At 47.2% G+C, this 20,648-nt stretch overlaps 1 protein-coding gene across 2 annotated transcripts in view; it reads right to left on the bottom strand.

The window, feature by feature from the left end:
• samd12 (sterile alpha motif domain containing 12) overlaps nt 1–20,648 on the bottom strand; it is a 77,630-nt gene that overhangs the window by 17,773 nt on the left and 39,209 nt on the right. For both annotated transcript variants that reach the window (XM_072705762.1, XM_072705761.1), the window contains exon 4: nt 19,057–19,197. In XM_072705762.1, the coding sequence (XP_072561863.1) occupies nt 19,057–19,197 (141 nt within the window). The remainder of the gene's footprint in view (nt 1–19,056; nt 19,198–20,648) is intronic.

Genomic DNA, 20,648 nt, shown 5'->3' with positions numbered 1-20,648 from the left:
TCTGGTGGTGAACCTAGGCTAACCCACATATGTTCACAACCACCACCAACTGATACAAATCAGCAGTAATTATGGGAACCAGTTAGTCCGATTATGAGAATGGGCTTACCGGTTACCTCAAGACTCTGTTCTCGCTCCTTTCCCTTTAAATCCCTTAAAGGGCACAGCCGTACACGGCATGAAACATCTTGCTAATGCTGTGCAGCCTGCCACTACATCTATGCTGAGATTTCCCAAAACTAGTTGCTATACGAATAAAGCATGCAGTCCCATCCTATAGGACCAAGATGCTAGATAGCAGCCAAACTGCTAAATGAATAAATGTGAAAGATTCTAAGACAGATAGACAGAGACAGACTTCATTAATCTTTGAGCTGAGGAATGCATATTAATGACTGACTGTACTGTAACTAATGTAACTTTTGCATTCATTCATGACAAATCCAGTTCACAGAAGAGGAAAGGAAAAAAAACTGAATTAAAATTGAAACATTTCTCCGCGGACTCCCAATTCGGTCTAGCGCGTCTCCCCGTGAGGCTGGGGGTGTCTAGGTGGTGAGGATGATCCACGGAGTTGCCGATGAGCCGTGGGCAGTCGGTGTGCTTCTCCCGATGCAGAACAAGCCTGATGCTACCCCCCCCCCCCCCACCTCCCCGTTCCCCCCTTCTCTGGGATTAGGAGACTCGCCGTACAGTGATGGAAAATCTCAAGCCGGGGAGGAGGGTGACACCGTATTCGCACCTGCAGTGTCTGAGTGGATCCCAGCTACCGCTGTGCTGTTATTGATTTTCTTATCTCCTCCGCTGGCTAGCTTTAGCATTAGCGCTGCGGCGCAGGCCACGGAGACCCCGCGTGACTCTGCCGGTGGGCCGATCCTTCCGCAATCCACTGCCATTCGCTACATCGCTTGCAGATTTATTTCCCCGGACACCTGCACGAGTCCAGCGAAAGCACGAACTGCACTATCTATTCCTACCGCTAGCATTTTCTCTCACGTTTGTTTCCAAAGCTATGATCTCCAAAAGGAGCACCCCCACTTCCCGCTGCTATGGTACATCCCACTTTCATGGACACCCGCGTGGTGGTCATGTCATATCGGGGGAAAAAGGAAACATATTAATAAAGCTTTCATCCCTTTAAACGGTGACACAGCACATGATGGTCCTCAAATCAGGAACGTCACCTGAGAAATCGCCTCGTGCTTCTGTCAGGTGTATTGTTTTTGTGTGGCCCATTGCAGCAGAGCTTCCCAGTTTAGATATCACTCCCTCCTCCCCCCCACTCATCGTTTGGCCAATCACAGAAGCGGAGCATAGTCATCCAGGGACTGACTACATATCTCCGGGCCACAAGACTTCGGGCAAGTCTCCGAGCCCCCCATGACGGGGGGGGGTATGGGATACACGAGCACTCAGACACCCGTCCGTAATGGGACCGCAAATTAATGCCATAAATTTAACATGCATGGCCTTAAGAGAAATGTTATAATTCAGTAATGGCAAAAAACACACTATCCTTACTGCTGTACGGGAACATGTATAATCCCTTCACTTCTACGGCGCTCACGTCTCACCAGGGGCTTTCTGGCGCACAGGCTGGTACTAATACTGACCTGTGCTGGAAAGAGATTACGAGAGGGAGGCGATTCAGGGTCAAGGAGGTGGGAAAATGAAAAGCTGGACATGAATCCAGCCTTAGACTGTGAATCTGAAATGCTTCAAGGGAGCTGTGTGTGTATAATATATATATATGGTGTATGTTGGCCTTTTCTTTGCCCCGCTGAGACCGATCGCCCGCACTGTGAGCACAGAGCTCAGAGCTGCCTCTCATGCTGAATAGCTGTAGCCTTCTGAGTGCACCGCTCTAATGCTCACAATCGCGCTGTGAAGTAGCTTCGCACGCACGCCTACGCTACCTCACAGACGCTGGGACTTCTCAGAAAAAAATGGTAGCCCCAATATGACACTGTTCCTGGCCAATCAGTGACAAAATATTATACTGCCCTGGGCTAATAAACGCTAAGATATAATATTGCTCCAGGCCAATCAGTGGTGGCATATATCATCACTCCTGGCCAAACAGTCATGAGATAAAACATGTTACCTGGCCAATCAGCAATCACATGACCCTGTGAACAACTGAAATATAGTATTATACATTAACAATTTAATAAATTGATGCCATGCTGCACAAATTATACTCTCCTTTCTGTGTGATCAGCTTGATCAGATGACAAGATCTGACAACCAGGCATGTACGGGGGGAGAAGTTGAAAGTGCCCCCCTTTGAGGTTCCAATTGCCCCTTTTGATATTAAAATAACCGAAGAGGAACAGAGAGGGAAAATGTAAGGTATGCCCCCTCCATCCCCTCTTATGCGCTGTCCCTCATGACGGAAAGAAAGAAAACAAATACTCTTTCCATCCTTTACACTGGGGGGGGGGGGCATTTAACAGTTCATAATAAAACAGGAAATGAGGTTGGCAGAGTTCTCCAAACCAGCGACACCCCCTATACCCATCACCAGGGAGCTCTCCTTTCACTTGGCCACAGGCCTGTCCGCAGCGCTGCCCCCCGCAGGATGGGGGTGGCATTGCGAGATGGACACCGCAGGCTTTTATTAATGCGGCCCAGCAAGTGTCTGCATGGAGAGCACGCCCAGCACCCCGGCGAGGGAGGAGAGGCCGTGCAGCGGCCATGCAAACGAGTGCGGATAAGCAGATTATCACAGCATTCGGGGCCCCACGCAGGAGCCGGCGGGACATGGGCACCGTCTGCGTGCACAGCCTCCAGAACATTCCTGACCGCCGTGCAGACCACCGGCGGAGGAACAGTATGGGAGGAAGGGTAACATAATGAGGGGACAGACTGAGAATGGAAAAATGGTTATGTCAGAGCTACACAGAAAGCCTGTGACATCAATCCATATTCAATCTTCTAACCCCTTATTGAGGAACACGGCAAAGAAAAAGCGTGTGTATATAACACATGCATACAAATACATACACAGGAGTCGGCCATCACGCCCTGAGAAGGCAGAAGAGCTCGATCAGACATTTCCGCGTGTCTAAGCTGGACCCCCCGCATAGCCGAGGCCCCATCAGCAGCGCAGACCATCCCAGCGGTTTTCCCACTCTAATCCTCGCCCGCGTTTGACAGGCGGTTTCTGCCAGTCTGCCAGACTTCCAGCTGCGCACATCCATTCGCGGTGCATGCCCAAGCACACTTACAGCACTCAGCCATCTGCAGGAAAATGGGAGCAGGGGGCAAATGGAGAATCGGTGGGGGGGGGGGGACCCAGGGAAGGCTGATGGGAGACTCAGGGTGCCACTCAAACCTGTGGCGGTCTTCGCTAAGCGGGCGTCCTGCCACGAGGTGCTGGACTCAGGGACATCGAACACCAACGTAAACACAGAGGACTAGTTAACTGGTTATTGCTGGGACTCCTAACTGGATTGGAACGAGTCAGTGTCAGACCAACGCTGGAGGTGGGGGAGAAACTGCCGTCTTGTCAGTGACCCCCCTGGGTGAAATATTAATCCCCCTTTAAAACTCTGGGAGGCGACGTGTACCACACACTACAAAGAGAGAGATTTCAGCCATCTGACAGGGTTCCAGGGGCTTTCAAAGGGCTCGTTCCTGCCATCCCTGCGGAATCTGATTTATCACTTTAAAGACAAGAACAGGGGATACGAAGGCGGAGGTCTGATCTCTGCCGTTGGACGGGGGCCCAGCGGACACCACAAGGCCGGCTCGGGTTTGAACCCGCCGCTGATGCCTTCTAAAGGCCTCACCCCTGAACAGAAAAACAGAAAAACCTGTTGTCTGACAGCAGAGATTCACCTGTTAGGTGTGAGAGCAGAGCGGGGCAGAACGGGGGAATGAGGGGGCAATATCACACTAAAACCCTGAAGCAGGGTATAGAGATCAGACTTTGGCAAAGCGCAGGATAGATAAATACGTGAGTCTTAACGATTGTTTAATTGAATTAATTAGCCAGCCCTGGAGGGGGAAGTTGCCCAGCCCCTTAATTTCCTGAGAAGAGGGGACCCGTCTCGCAAGCCAAGATCATATCAAAAGGCCGCCTCATCAGTGCCGCGATTCACCAAGTCCGTAAAGCCGGCCGTGATGCTCCTTAATTAGTGCATTTCAAAACGAGCTTGGCCGAGCTCTTCGCTTAATTAAAAAGTGATGTGGTCGGCCTAAATGTGGCCGGGTTGTCGAGGCCTGACCGCTGCCCACGGGCTTCAAACCACACCATTAAATCTAAGCCTCTCTGAAATCATGCCTGGATAATTAAGCGTGAAATGATATTAACGATAATCTCGTCAAGGGTCAACAACCAATGGGGCTTATGAACGTGCGATGGCAGAGCAGCTCAACCCGGCTTTCAAAGGGTGCGGGTTGCAGGGACTTTGCAACAGTGTTTCCCAATCTGCTGCTCAGGGACCCCTAACACAGTCCACGTTTTTTTTTTTTTGCTCCTTCCCGGTTCCCAGGAGGCAGCAAAAATGCGGACTGCCTGGCAGGGAGTTGGGAGGGAGCAAAAACACGGACCGTCTGAACGTCCCCGAGGAGCGGATTGGGAAACACCACTTTATAACAGAAACCCTTTCACCTTCTCCCCCTCTGTCTCCAGGAATTCAGATCCACAGTGAGAGCAGCACTGGTGGGAGGCACAGGAAACGTAGGGAAAAATGGAGCAGTAATCCGTAATTATCTACGCCGCGTTAGTCTGTGTTTTACTCTGAACACCCTGAAACTAATCTCTTCTTTGGTGCTGCTCCACTTTAACTAGATTTCCTTTATTTTTATCGTATTTGCATCTGTTCGCAAATGAGGAGCGTATGACACTTCGTAACACTGCCAGCCAGGGCCCTTTGCTCTCCCGACGCCATCTTTAAGGCAGGAATCAAAGGCAGGGACCCCCGCTGAGTGCGCGGGGGCGACAGAGAGCCGGCGGGCCAGGCGACAGACACCACGCGGGTATCGGCCCAGCTGCCGTCTGGGAGCCAAGCTTGGGGCCCCCTGGGCTCCTCAACCAAGGCCAGTCTCAATCCACCCATATTTCGTACGTCTGGGAAACGATGATGGATGATTCTGTAACAATCGCTTATCTGTATGGCTGCCAAAGAATAAACGTGTCCGTGTCGACACGCAAATTAAAAATGAATGCCTCGCTGCAAAATAAATAATTGCTGGTAAGGACCCCAGTTGATTTGTTCCCATGAATGTTCATGTGCAGTGTTGGGGGGGTGGAGTGAGACTGACGACTCTTTTTAATGAAGTTCTACGCAGAGGCAGTTTCTAAAAGTCAATTAAAGGCTCCCCCCTCAAATGTTTAAAAAACATTCATAATTAAATAGCTAGTGTGTAGAGACAGCAGAGCATAGCTAGCTAGCTGGTTAGGAGAACGTATCATTTTTCATATTTAGTGAAGTGACTATGGCTAACACGGAGTACACTATATATATTTTCATCTGCTTGTATGTTCTAGCTGCTGTATATACCACAATTTCCCCCTGGGATCAAGAAAGCCCATCTTAATCTTAAATTTCACAAAACAACTTCACACATGCTATGAAATCCCTGATGGTCTACAAAATGGCTGGCCGGCTTCAACAGGAATCCAAACAAAGCGTTCTCCCACACCGATCTGAACTGGAATCTCCGTCCGCCTTCTTGGCATCCACCCCGAAAGCGAGCCCATTACCGTCTGCCAGTGTGTATCACGTCCCGTGACGCGGCCGCACTGACCCCACGCCTGAAAACAACAACAGAAATGCCTGTGAACCACTCAATCGATTCTTGGCTTTTTAATTTAAAGCGTCTCATCGCCCTTGCTGTGCGGATGTGCTCGGTTAATTATAAAGCCCACTCGAAAGGGTTCGCTGATATCTTCTGTCCGCGCCTCAGAGGACCCGGTGGGTGTGCTCGGGGGAAGTGTGTGAAATGAAAGAAGAGGCCAATCACTCTCCTCCTCACTGGGGGTGACACCAGACTGCCGCCAGTGACCACGCAGAGACAGAGACTGAGCAACTGACAGGCAGAATTCCTGCTCTTTACCCATATACCACACAGAAAAAGCATTATCATTACAAGCTCGTGTTTGCCAAACATTCAAGCGATAATCTCAACGACAAAGAATGCGGAGACGTACCGGGTCTATGAAACAAACGTCCTGTAATGGACAGGGGGCCTGTCCACCATGTCCCCTCGCCCTGGGACAAGCTGCTGGCCCACAGAGACCCTGAATGTGACCCCAAAACTCTGAAACAGCCATATCATTACAGATATCACAGGGCTTCGGATCCATGTCGCTGTGTACTGTGATCAGTTCTTTTTAACACCATAGTTCATTTTAAATTCCAGCAGCACATTTTTGAAACTCCAGTGACACTGATGGCAATGATTCTGCTGGGCTAGATACAGAGTACAGATCCCCGTGAGATATGGACATATCTCACCATGCGGCAACTAACTGAGGCCTAGCCTATAGCATTCCTCCTATACGCTAAACTGGAGCAAAATAAAAAATTAAAATAATAAAAAAAAAAACACATGTGCATTACCTCACTTTGACTACGACATTTTCCCAAAATAGAAGGGAAAAACACAAACAAAGCAAGAAGCCTTGGAGAGGAAAATAAATTCTTCATGCCCAGCTGTTCTGGTGCAGTTGACTCATCAAATTCTAAGACACCATTATTCACACTGCAGTTCACACTGAAGACAGATGTGCGGGACATTCGTCTGAAGAGCTGAGATTCATTTCCCCGTATCTGAAAGATGCCCTTTAAGAGGAAATATTACACTGCTTTGTATGCTAGAAACATACCTTCATGTTAATTTTCCCTCGCGTCAGATGACATTTAATGCTCGTAAAATCTGGGGAGTTTGCAGACCGTTTTTTAAAGGTTTGAAAAGTTGTCCACCTTTATCTCCTCCTGGATTCGGAGCACAGCGCGGTCGGCTGAGCAGAGCCGGAGTGTAAGTGCCGGAACGTTCCGTACGCAGTCAGCAGGGTGTTGGTAAGTGCTGAGAGCAGCGTCCCGTATGCAGGACCGGCCAATCAGTACCCACTCGAGGCAAAATCATCAGATGACACTGTTAACTGTTGTAACCTGCTGGTAATTTGAAAAGAAAAGCAGCCACGAAGTTGGTTTGTGTCTCACACTTTGCACACTGGAGCCTGGTCGTAATTTCAAAGAAAATTTCTACGACGCTGTATGGTTGTTTCATTTCTTGTTTAACCAACAATTTCAGTAATAACCAGAATCATTAATTATCAGCACAAATACAATCATTATGTGAAGCGCCAAATTTTGAGCGTTTTATTTTTATTTATTTTTTTAATAACCAGCGAGTGTATCAGAGCGCGAATAGCATTCCTGTAGGGACAGGTACATGTAGAGGGAAGGCGAACACAGCAAAGATGGGCTGGGATTTACAGACAGACATATCTAATTTCGACAGGAACCGACATCTCCGCGTAATGCTCTGCAGACATCAATGGCCACATTTAAAGCACTTTGATGGGCTGCGAGGAAGCGATCTGTGAATATCGATCTTAAAGGGCACTTAACCAGCTTGCTACGTCTGTATACGTTATTAGGGTCGAGAGGCTGATAATGGAAACTGGCTGAAAATTAGTTTATATCAAAGAAAATTAAACATTTCTTCGCATAAAAGGTAGAGGATGGGGGAGGGGCGGTCACAATGAACAGTCAAGTAAGGGGTGGAGGGGTGTCACTCCCTGAATTCATTCACTTCATTCATCAGAACCAGAGTACCAACATCACCCCAGTCCTGGGTGATACGCACACAGGGCCTGCTAGGGGCGGGATTTGATCCCCTATCCTGATGGTGTGAGGCCAACATGCTAGTCACTGAGGCTCCAACAGATCATCCAAACTAGCAGGTTAGTCTAAACCCCCCCCCAATCCCTGTTTCACATACTCACACATCTGCTAACATTACTTACATATTCATACATCAGGCAATGCTACACGTTTCAGATATAAGCTCAAAGTTTGCAGTTAACCCATATCCACACACGCTCAAAAACATCTAACAAGTTGGCTTTATATTTAAAGCTGCCGTAGCATACAGGCGGGACGGCGCTTTGGATGCGTGAAACTGTCTTCAAAAAGCCGCTCTGGCCTTTTTAAATGCAGCGCTGTGAGCTACAGAGGTTCTTTCCAGGCTGGAGACCATTAATGCATAAGCTACAGTCTTCTGGGCCCAATTACAGCATGAGAAGGACCTTCACCCATCTGCTGAACCTCCTCAGTTGCACTCGACAAAGAAGATACTTTTGGAAACAACGGCTATTGCCAGCGAGCGTCATTATAACTTCGAGCGAAAAAACCCCGAAATAGGTTTCACGCTGAACCATAGTTACCAGCTCGGCACTGTGCCCCCTTTGAAAGCGCGCGGCTCTATATGATAGCCAGCGCGTTTGGCTTTGGTCCTTCGCTCTTTTTTTGAGGCGTACTGCGACAGCCAGGACCAAGTTCAGCACTCAAACAGACCCCCCCCATCTGAAATGCTCACGCATATTGGACAAATAACTCAGCTCGAAGCGGGAGCATAAAAGTTTTATAGGGCGTGGGGGGGCGCCCGCCATCTAGGTTATTATGTGAAATGTGTCAAGCCGCAGACGAAAGATAATTAAATGCCGTAATTACATTTAAAAGCGTGCGGCGAGATCGCGGACGGCGCGAACTGCGGAGAGGAGGTGCCGTCGACTTCGGTATCAAAAGCCGGGGTCGATCAATCGCGCGATACGGCTGAAAGATCTTTCAGGGACCTACCTTTAATCACCTGACAATGTTACAATCAACATTAAAGTTACCATGATTAAGGCTGCCCTGGGGTGTAATAACTAGTCTTCATCAGAAAGTAAATATTTAATAGAGGGCAAACTATGCTAGGGGCGATTCACGCACGCGGGGGGATTGGAACATCAACCAGTTACAAAAAACACCCTCATTTATATTTGAACCTGCAGGCAAGAGTCACACGTAAATATTTATAATTAATTAAAATCAGCATTAAAACTCTGTGAAGCTGGCTGCCCCCACAAATCCATTGTGTCTCTGTTCTTGATGTAAGTTACTGCGTTATTAATTATTACACTCACCACAAGGGTGCCAGATTGTATTAACTTGATTAAAAGAATGCAGAATCCTGATCATTATTTAATGATACGTCCCAAACTCCAGGCAAAACTTCTCTTTGCTGCTCATTTTTCCTTTAGTCTATTTATCGACTAAATGTTCTCACCGAACAGAGCTCTGTGTTATAGGTTACCTGTAAATATTTAAGTTATTAAATGGAGCACCATATAGTAAACATGAAAAATGGCATTTTATATGAAATAACACAGGCTTTTAAAGTCCATTTCTTTGGGTTAATGGTCATGTCTCTTTTTTGGCTCCGTAAATTTTATGCAAGGCCCAAAAAATCAATATGAATGTCAGGCTACATTAATTAAACTGTACTGGTTTCCAAAAGCGATCAGCTTCTAGTTTAACGTTTTAAGTGTAAATACAACTGACTGCAAAATTCAGGTCTACAAATTTCACACATCCACATACTTTATGTGGAGCATTCAGTGAAAAAAATGTATAAGTTAATTATACATGCCTATTTTAACAACTTATCAATCCATCCATCCATTCATTTTCTGTAGCTGCTTGTCCTATTTAGGGTTGCGGGGGGACTGGATGGGGACCCAGGATGGGGTCCCAACCCAATACAGGACATACTCATACACACCATTCATGCAGGCAATTTGGTAACTCCAATGAGCCTCAGCATGGACTGCAGGGGGAAACTGGAGTACCTGCAGGAAATAACACGAGGAGAACATGCAAACTGAACACACGGAACCCTGGCGGGGACTTGAACCCTGGCCCCAGAGGAGTGTGGTAACAATGCTAACCACTGTTCTGCCTCTCAACTTATCAATATACACGTTAAATCAGAGCAAATTCGCAAGCTGATTTCATGCAAAATCAGATGCACGTCTGGCAAATTCAGCACATATAATTGCAAATAATGCAGGGGTTTGAGCTAAGTTGGAAACGGGCTTGCTTCCTAATATCAGCTGCAGACAAATTAAGGAAAGAGCAGGATTTGGGCCACAGCGAGGGTAGGGCAGTTACCGGGGCAGATGGAGAGCACGCCATGCTTTCAGGCTGTCAGGCTCATATTACAGTAACATCTCACTGAAGAGCTCCAGCAGCAAGCTGCCACTTATACCGCTTATCATTAATCTTATTGCTGCATGAAACTAAACAATGTACACCACAATACCTGTCACATTTCAGCCTGTCGAAGGGCACTAACTGGCCTGTTTGTTTTCGACTAAAGTTAATGTTTAACATGTTCTCCTGTCCATTAATTCACAGCATCGCAAGGTTCAGAAATAACTTCAAACATATCCTACAGTAGTAGTCTGGGGCCTGGTGTTCAAAAAAACAAAACACTGAAACAGCACCTGTCTCATTCAAAAATAAATCAAATTCCTAAATGCATTTTGAAATATCCCTGTGTCCAAGATAAACAGCTAGAAGATTGATGGGCAGATTTTGAAAGATGTTTTATTTATTTCTAAATACGAACAATATGTTTCTCTGTAGGGTAGAGAGATAGGTATCTAAAATCCCAATATTTTTGTTTTCCCTTTCACTTTTTGCTGTTTCACAAACACAAAACAGCCATCTGGGCTGAGCTGTGGCTTTGGTTTCATGACGCCGAGCTCGGCTCTGGTTTATATCTGAGAACCGGCTGCGCCCATTCGCAAATATGAAGTGGGGATTAATCGGCCAGGGTATTCCGGCTCTCGGCTTCGCGAGGTTGCTGCACGCCTATCGTGGTTAGGGTCGAGTCCTCTGATTGGTGCTTGGTCATCCGCGCGAAACACTGGGATTCGCGTAGAGAAAAGACCCCAGGCTGAATGGAGAGGTTACCTTCGACTTCCGGCCAATGACATCACAGACAGGAAGACCCCTTTCCTGACTACACCTGCTGGGAGTTACTGCTTTTTCCTCTGTCAGCCTGCCATATCTTAAGAGAACAATAGTTTCTACAATACAATTAATGTAATTAAAGCTTTGTGTGGGTGCCCACACACCTCCTGCACATGTGCCTGGTGCACAAAGCGTGCCCACACGAACATCACCCGCGTTGGCGCAGGCCTGAGACTGTAGGGTGGCGGATCAAACATGATCCTCCTGCATTACAAATCCCTTACAAAACAAATATAAAACCATTCACTTTATTACCTGCAGAATATCCCAGGAGAGCTTTCACTGTACAATAAATCCCTTTGGTATTTTCATAACAGTTAATAATTACGATGTGGAAAAGAACGGAAATGCCAAAGCGCTTTAAATGGCAGATTGTTTGCTGGTGAATGACGCGCTAAATGAACAGGTATAATAGAGCATAAATGTATCCCTGAGTTACAGACGAAATGGGCAAAGGTAATAATGACGTACGTGCAAGCTAAACACAGGGCAGCAGACACGCCGATGGCGTCTGGAAGCACAGCAGGCTTCAGAGGATATTTCCTTGCACCTGGGAGTGTGTGCTCACCCAGTCCAGCGGGAAAAGCATCAAACAGACACAGCGGGCCACACGGGACAGGAGATTCCAGAGCAATGCAGCAAATTTCTACAAGGACGACGCAATTATCTTTTTGATCAGACACCCACGCCCCAGTCTTTTCTAATCTTTGGAGCTGGGGCGGGGCCCTGGGTCAGGCGGGGCTAAGTCTCGGGGCCCCAGTCCCAAAAGAGCTTCAGCGAGAGAGGCCCTTGTGACACGAGCCAATTACCACACATTAAGCTGAGCTAAACGCTCCACGCTGCTGCTCCCGCCGTCCTGAACGCGCGAAGGGAAGCCTTTTGAAGATGAAACCCCTTCTAATCAAGAGGGGAGCATCAGCTTCCCCCAAAGCCAGGAGAAATCTCTGAGAGCGGCTGGCAGGAAAGACGCGAGCCGGGCTGATGAAGGCTCGTTCCGATCAGGAGCGACAGCTGGACATCTGGAGAACCGCCCTCAAATTACAATAATGCTGCAATCAAGAAAACAAAGAGGACTGGCAATTAGGAAATAGTTACCTCTCCTGTAAGATTACTGTAAGAATTTATGTAGGATGAGTTTGAGTCAAACAGATCTACGCGGTATGCGGGAACGTAAGCTGTACTGTAAATGAAGTGGGAAAACAAAATATTCTGAGTTAAACTAGGCTGGCACACAAATCAGCACTTCAAGGGGAAAGAAAAACAGTTTGTAAAACACACACACACACACACACACACACACACACACACACTCTCTCTCTCTTTGTGGGGACCGTCCATTCATTTCCATGGGAAAAACCCTAATCCCAACAATGACAACCTTAACCCCTACCCAGCCCTAACCTTAACCACAAGTAACCAAAACAAAATATGAGACTTTTGGCATTTTTAGTTTTTTGATTGCAGTCACAGATTTTCATTAAAAAAAAAATCCCTTGCAGAGACCAAAAAAATGGTTCCTACAACGTAAAAAAAACAGGATTATATCACATTGTGTGGACAATTGGTCCCCACAACGTAATATAAACATAATCCACACGACACTCACACTTTCCATAAAGTTTGAATGATCTGATTGGCCTTCAGCTAACTCGCTATCAGCCATCTCTAACTCGCTAAATTAAGCCACCTGACTGTCAGCCAATCCAGTCACATGATCATCTGACCCTACACACCCCCACTCCGCACACACCCCCACTCACGCTGCGTGTCCATTTACTTTGGAGGTCGGAAGTCAGAGTTGGGAATGACGTCACACCCAAGTTAGCCGTGTTCCAGTACAGCAAGTCACAAAGCCATTTACTAATACCAGGGACCTGTTTCAAATAGGAATATTTCTTGTTTAGCGGGATAACTTGTCAGATTTAAATTACCCCAGATTAAATGCCCTTTATCTTTGTTCACTTACATGTAGCCCAGACTACTTTAACTCCAGCAAATTGTCCGGCTAACCAGAACATCCTGCTTTCTGAATCAGGACCCAGTTCTAGCCCGGTTAGCCATGGTTAGCAATATCAGTTGTTAACAGTGCATTATGTGGTATTTTGCACATAAAACACCACAGCAATACATCCACAGATAGAGGTTGTGTAGATTCCTCTGACCCTCCGAGTAGGAATTCTGACTTCAGGGGGCGTTCCAGTTGAAATTTCCAACTAGGAACTGTGAAATTCCAAGTTAGGAATTCAAATGGAAGACAGCATTAATCCAGCTGTGAATTGTACATTCAGGACACAGTGCACACTTTCACCTGCACTGGCAGTCTCGCTAGAAAGTTCCTTGTAATTCATTATTTCTCACCAAAAGTTATGCATTTAAAGATTAAAAGAGCAAGATGCCAATTTAAAGATATAATCAAGTTTTATTTCCCCAAACATCACAGAATGACTGATTAACCTGCAGTCTAGGATGAATGGTTCCAAAACAGTTTCTCAGCCGCAAAACATATTCGTCATGCTGAGCACCTTATAAAGGGCACCTCAAAAGCCTCACAGAGGCTGGGTCTGGGGTTCTAATCTCGCCTCTGGCTGCGTGCATGTAGTTTGCATGTTAGCCAAGTGTTTGTGCAGGTTTCCACCTGAAAGCTACCAACATTTTGTGGATGGATGTCTCTACGTTGCACTTACTGTGTGAGTGCGTGTCTGGCCAATGATGGACTGGTATTCTATGGACCGGCATTTTGCAAAAATAAGCAAGCTTTGTTACATTTCGGACGAACATTTGAAAGAAGAACTTTGTGCCATTCTCTCCAAAAGTGAGTGAGGCTTTTGGGAAAGACGCTCGACCTGAGGTGACGTGACCTTGCCAACGTACACGTGACCCATGACCTGTGATAGGCTGCCACATACCACACGGTACCCAAAGCAGCCCAAGCAGCACACTGGATCCGAATTGAACCAAACTGAAACAGGTGTTGCTTTCAGTGACCTCGCAAAAAATGAATAAATAATAAAGGGAAAAAAACAACCAGAAAACCTGACTTCCTGTTGACCCAAACGCTTGGCCAATCCCTGAAGACACTGGGGGGTGACTTCTGTTATACTGTATTATTTCTTTTTCTCGTAAACACATTTATCTGGAGCGACCTACCCACACCTCCCCACCCCCACCCCCAAAATGATACAAAAGGTGCAGTAATGCAAGCGATGTGAACAAGAGCATGAATACAGAGCAGCTATTAAAACGGGCTAAAGGAAACGCCAGTGTGATAAATAACATTAAATTGTTCCTCATAAACATTTATGGGTGACTCGGTAGATCCAAAGTCAGTTATGAAAAAAAGGGTGACATTTAACCTCACACAGCAGTATTTCAGAAGAGAACAAGGACATTTCAAACATGAATTGCCCTCAGTGTATTTTTCAATATAAAATCCACGCTGTAAAAATGAGATTTGTGAACTAATGCAGATGCAAATGCTTCCCGTCATTGAGCACTTTCTCTCCCGTCTTCATGAGACTTTCACACAGATAAAGCTGTTAGCATTTTCACCTAAAGCAACGAATGGCTTCAGCCTCGCTGCTAATGTGAGACGTTCGCACAATGACATCCTGGTCTAAAAATCTGCAATATTTCATTAGAGGATCTACTGTCAGTTTGCATGCTTAAGCAGTTTGGAAATCATTTCATACACAACATGAAGATTAACACGGTATGATAAAATAAAAAGCGTTGTTACTTTTAATGTGGTCTATACAAGTATTAAAAGTTTGGGATAAATATGTAAATTACGAATATTCAGAGCGATCAACCACAAAACCAACTAGCTTAAAGATGGTTTGTTGATTTCGATCCTTACCGAAACACGGCGAGTTAACTCTGCAACTCTGAACTATGAAAGGACAGTTGGATTTACTTTCCTGACAGGAATAGTGAAATTCCAAAAAAGAAGGTGAATTTAAGCAGCTATTCTGGCAGAATGTCACAGATAGTGATTACAATACAGTACAACACTTACAATCCCATCATGAACACTGGGACGGCTGTTTTCAGTGCTGAACACGACATATGCACTATGTCATTTTGTCACCCGCTCTGATGGCGTCGCGCGTCGTGACAGCGGCATCAAGCAAAGCGTGACCCCGCAATGGGGACTGACGCTGATGTGAAGGATGGATACGGTTTTAGCTGCCGCTCTCTCCTTCAGTAAAGGCTGCGCGTGCAGAAATCGGGCAGGAAGTAGCCATTTTAAACAAGCGACGTATAGGCTGATCAAGGCCATTCCGTGAGATAGCGACACTGTAGCTCTCTGTCATTGCCCTCAAACACCCTGCCAGTTCTCATTTATAAAAGGAAATGGTTTTTAAATGAATGGATATTAGCTTCTACCCCTGGGTATATACGCTAGACAGCTATATTACTCTTCATATAATGATTGATTTAAGCTGTTGTTTCTTTCATACATTTCTTTAATACATTTCACCATATGCTGGAATTTCCACGAATGGATATAGGCAGCAGTTTCTCGCCAAAGCTGGTTTCTCCGTGCACCTCTTATTTCGGGTATATGAACGTGGCCATGGCAACCGCGGCAGAAGGTGCTAAGATCCAGGTCCACATCGCTGGGAGCTCTGGCGGCTCGTGAGGTGGACATTTATGGGTGCCCTGGTCTCTTCGGGGTTAATAAAAAAGCGGCAGAGAAGGAAAGATTAAATTTGGCAATAGCAGTCTTTAAATGACTTCCCAGAGAGCCGTCTGATTGGACCGACGTAGATCAGTGATGTGACCCTTGTGTAGTGAACGGCCATTAAATCCCAAAGGCAGTACTTAGGTATGAGGTCAGGGACAGCGACGTCTCTGCGTCAAACATTGCAGAGAGGCTGACTTCAGTCACCTTAATTGTACGTATTTAACCGTACATACAACCGGCCCACTGCGCAGCAACTCACGTTAATTAAGGAGGAGTTAATCTCCCTCAACTCAAAACCCCAACCCTGCTGCGACTTAGGGATGCAGAAAGGAGTGTGGGGGGAAAAAAAGAGCGTAAGTGTGCAGCTAATTAATAGAATGCGATGCTTCTGAGGTTGCGGAAAGCCTTCAGCCTCTGCTGGGAGTTCGGAGGTGTCTTAACCACCTAAAAATAGCGCCTCAGTGGCCGAGGGCCCAGTGCCCCGTTAGTGACACTGCTGCCCACGTATCCGGCTGCCCTCCCCCCGCTGCGGCCCCTCCGCCGTCTTTCCTGCAGTCAGTATGTGTCTTTCCCCGCTTTTGTTAATCGCCTTTATGTCCCGCACGCCGGGGTGAACCGAGGTTCTTATATCTCCTAAAAAGCAGAGATTCGTGCTTCTAGTCAGTGCAGGAGAGTCATTCTCCTGGGGAAAACTGAGCAACATCAAGCGAATTCTTTTTGAAAAACGGGTTGAAGCCAGGTAGCTTTACGAGAGGGCTGCTGGGTAACGGGACGCCCCCGGGCTGGCATGGGTGGGGGGTTCACAATCCTGCACGGAGGCTGTTTCAGGTCCCCGAGGGAGCTCATTACAGTCCAGCCTTGCAGAGAGGGGGAACGGCGGTGCTGTAGCACAGAGGTGGAGGATGGGGGTGTATCTGAATCAATTACAGAGAGTCCAGGACAAGGATGACCCCCCAAGGATAGAAATTAATTTTAAGCAAAGCCGTGTAAATATTGAACAAAGGCAGCACTGTACGTGCCGGGACTCGCAAACGATGCGTTTACCCCCCCCCCCCCCCCTCGCCGCGCGCTGACCTGCAATTAGACACGTGCGCTCACCATGCACCTAGCCACAATAAACCATGGCAAATCTGGATAGGCAGGTGAGCACGCTGTGTCTGTCTGCCAATAAAAACAACGCAATTTTCCCACAATCGCTGCATTCTCCATTTCATTAAAGTTACAGGCAGCTGGGGGACAATGTCATATTTACATTTAAAGTGTAAAAATGTATAAATCAACCATCAAACAAATTAAGCCAAGGTAAAAAAAAAATCCCTCACGTACAACCCCGCCTCGATCTTCTGTCGCTTGGGCATCTTATACACATTAAAGTGTTTTATTCTGCTGTGCTAAAAAGCAGCACTGATGTTTCTGACTAATGGATTTTTTTCCACAACAACAATACCCCACAAATTGTTCTGGGTTGCTAATTATTCGGCTTATTAAAAAACAAATTTTGGGTTGCCAGGTATTTAGTGGAAACATTGGGGAATACAAGGACTAATTGTTATTTTGTGAGCTCGCATCACACTAAATCAATGAAGAATTTAAAGTAAATTAAATCAAATAGCTTATTTAATTCAGGTAGACTGCATTGGCTTTAAAAACGATAAAACTCCAAAAATGATAAAATATCCCAATCAACATAACCCAATTCTCATTGCTCTTAGTATGCGATGAAAATTGTACAGCCAACTTATCTAGGAGAAGCCTACTTATCTACCACCTGACAGCCTCGTTAAGATGAGCACCCCCAGGTGACCAAGGAGGCCACGTTTAAAGCCCCTTTATAGACAAGTGTCAAAATAATATTCATCATTATATATAATTTTGTTATTAGACTTCATTTAACTTCATCATTATTGCTGAATTTGGTTAGAAATCAAATGAGTAAAAAGCATGCAAATGAAATCCATTTAAGTTCAACAGTAAAACTCATTTAGAGAACATTTTTCATTTTCACGAGAACCACATAGGAAATGTGCGGTTTCCTTCGTCCCTCCCCAGGTAAGCGTCTGCTCTAGCGAACCGCAGCAGCGACTTTGGCAGGCTCGCTCCAGTCCCGATACCAGTCCTAGTCCAGGTTCCGATCGGGCTCGGATCCCTGCTCCCTCCCAATCCACTTCACCCCGGAGAATAAATTACCGCCGTGCTAGGAAACCATGCCGCGGCTGGAATGGACGGTCCGCTCCGCGCGGCTGATTAATGCTGGTTCCGGACGCATGTTTGCGGTGCGATCGATAAGCAATTAGGACAGGGGCCTTGTGCAACAATAGCAGGCTGCTTTAATAAAACATGCCTGTATTGTTTGCATACTGAATTAGCTGGGGAAGCTCCTAGCCTGCCCCCCTGCCCAAGCCTTCCTTGACGTGTGTTTTATTACTCCTACGTTTGGATTTGGGAGTTTGGATGGCCAAGCTGCATGGCTGTTCTCCATGGTTGTGGGTTCAAATCCCACCCCGGCTCCATGTCTGCAGAGTCTGCAAATTCTCTCCTCATTGTATGGGTCCAAGGACACACAGCTAGCCGAACTGGAATCTCTATAGTGTGTGTGTGTGTGTGTGTGTGTGTGCCCTGCGAAGGACTGGCATCCCGTCCAGGGTGTGCCCCTGCCTCGTGGCCCGTGCTGCCAGGGACAGGCTCCAGGAAAAGCGGCTGGGAGACAGACGGATTACATTCGAATGTCTTTCACAAGCAAAAACATGGACGGCTGACAGATCCTTCAGCATCGCCATCTGTTTCACTCATGGACTTCGTTCCAGAGCAGCTGAACGTTTTAAAAATGAAGACACCCAGGATGTGTTCGCATTCATAAAACGGTCAAAGCAGCAAATGCACGTACAAGACGAAACCGCCGGTAATCCTTTATAAGTGGTTATACACACGGTGTGGAAAATGCGAAGGCTCTTATGTCTTCACAGGATGTGTGACTTTTTGGTAACAGAACCATGGAGTGGAATCATTCTGTCAGACCGCACTCTACCTTAGAGCTTAAAGGCTGCCCATGTGGCTTCATCGTGGTGCTTAAACGCTGCTCGATATCGGCGTTTTCCTGCCAGGTAACCACAGCTCCCCCTCAACAGCCCCCCGACTCACTCTGCACCTAAGGAGTACCAGCAAAACTCTCACCTTCCTGGTGTAAAGCCACTGTACCTCCCGCAGATGGCTAGTGAAGCCGCGCTCCGTCGTCAGGGAGACGGCGAGCTCTTACCTCCGCTTTCTGGGGGCAGTGTGACGGAGGGCTGGCGGGAATGAGGGGGAGGGGGCAGATGAGAGGCGGACAGGTACCTTGCGTGAGAAGCTGAAGGTTGCGCACCTCCTCCCGCACGCGCAGCTGCAGCACCTGCTGCAGGATGCACTGGCGCTGGCCCTCCTGGATGATGCCCATGCGCTCTAGCTTCTTATCTGTCAGGCGCATGAGAGCCCGGCCTGCAGAACACGACACAGGGGGAGGGGGGGAACATATTTACAGGCTCGACAAAGACCGTCAACACACCCACACTGCTCCTCCAGCGGGGAGCACCGCTTCTCAGCTGAGAAGCCCTCAGCAGGCAGGAGAGCTTCTCAACACAAATACATTTACAAATACAATCACAAATACAATCACAAATACAATCACAAATACAATAACAATACCGCATAAACCCCTAAATATTTCACCCCCATCTTCATATGACTCCCATAATTTTCACTGCTGCTTTTATCATTTGTAACCACACGTTATCATAAGGAACGGCACCCAGCCTCGAGCCCACCATGCCACGTCACACTGCATGCTGGGATTTGGAGGCTGCCCAGAAAAGCCTACGTCACACTGCATGCTGGGATTTGGAGGCTGCTCAGAAAAGCCTACGTCACACTGCATGCTGGGATTTGGAGGCTGCCCACAAAGACCTTTCCCATCAATCTTCTCTGCAGGGCATTGACATGACAAGAAAACTACAGGTTTGTTCGTCATGCCTTTTAAAAGGCATAACAGCCCAAAGACATTTTCTTCTTAAATGAGGGATACAGGAGTAAAGGGAGGAACTGCACAACAACAACCACAAATCAGCGTAGGTACGGTAGTCTGGCTGTGAACAGAGATATGACAGTCGGTGGTAAACAAACGCTGAGAGTGTGGGAGAGGTGGAACAAACCAATATGAACAACTGCAGTCACCTGCCCCTCCGGACAGATGGTGCCCCCCACCCGTCTCACATAAGTACATTTGGGAATGTTAACTTTGAATTTTCAGACAACCCCTCTATCACTGGCAGTTTACTCAGCTGGTGCAGCACCCCAGTATTGCTCCAGAGTGCTGACACCCCCGCCCCCCCCCTCCGGGGTAGACCCTGCCTGCCACGTACTTCTAAGTGCTCCCCGGGGGCCGAGACCCTGCTACTCCTTCACTGTTATCGACCAGAACGGCCCCCCCCTTCCCTCACTCAGCTGAACACCGTCTGAAAGATAATGGTCCCTCCCCCGCCCCCCGTCATCTACAGATACATTAGGGACAGAAGGGGCACCTTCCACACTTTCCAGCTCTCTGCAAATCGCCGGACTGGCCAGTGCCCAGAGAAATGCTCTGATCTTCCCACCCTAGCATCTGCCGACTCCCCGGATGAAGGTATGGTTTCCCCTCATTAAGCATACAGGGTCTTACCTGAACGACCCAGCCAAGAAACTAAGGTGATAGCAGGAGGACGCCAATCAATAGTGATGTGCTGACACTTTATCATAGACTAAATCTGTGTGACAGCCATGTGTATAGACCGAGATTGTCCCCCACGCACAAACACCTGACTTACAGACGTCAATAAGACACTTCAAGGGCATAACGAAACACAATCAGCTTTAAATCCAAACAAGCCAGTCACGTCACGGACATCTAAGGACAC

The sequence above is a fragment of the Paramormyrops kingsleyae genome, chromosome 23 (genome assembly GCF_048594095.1).
Source record: "Paramormyrops kingsleyae isolate MSU_618 chromosome 23, PKINGS_0.4, whole genome shotgun sequence".
In the NCBI taxonomy this organism is placed as follows: Eukaryota; Metazoa; Chordata; class Actinopteri; order Osteoglossiformes; family Mormyridae; genus Paramormyrops; species Paramormyrops kingsleyae.
The sequence above is the reverse complement of the archived record's forward strand: the minus strand, read 5'-3'. Positions and strand labels throughout refer to the sequence as shown.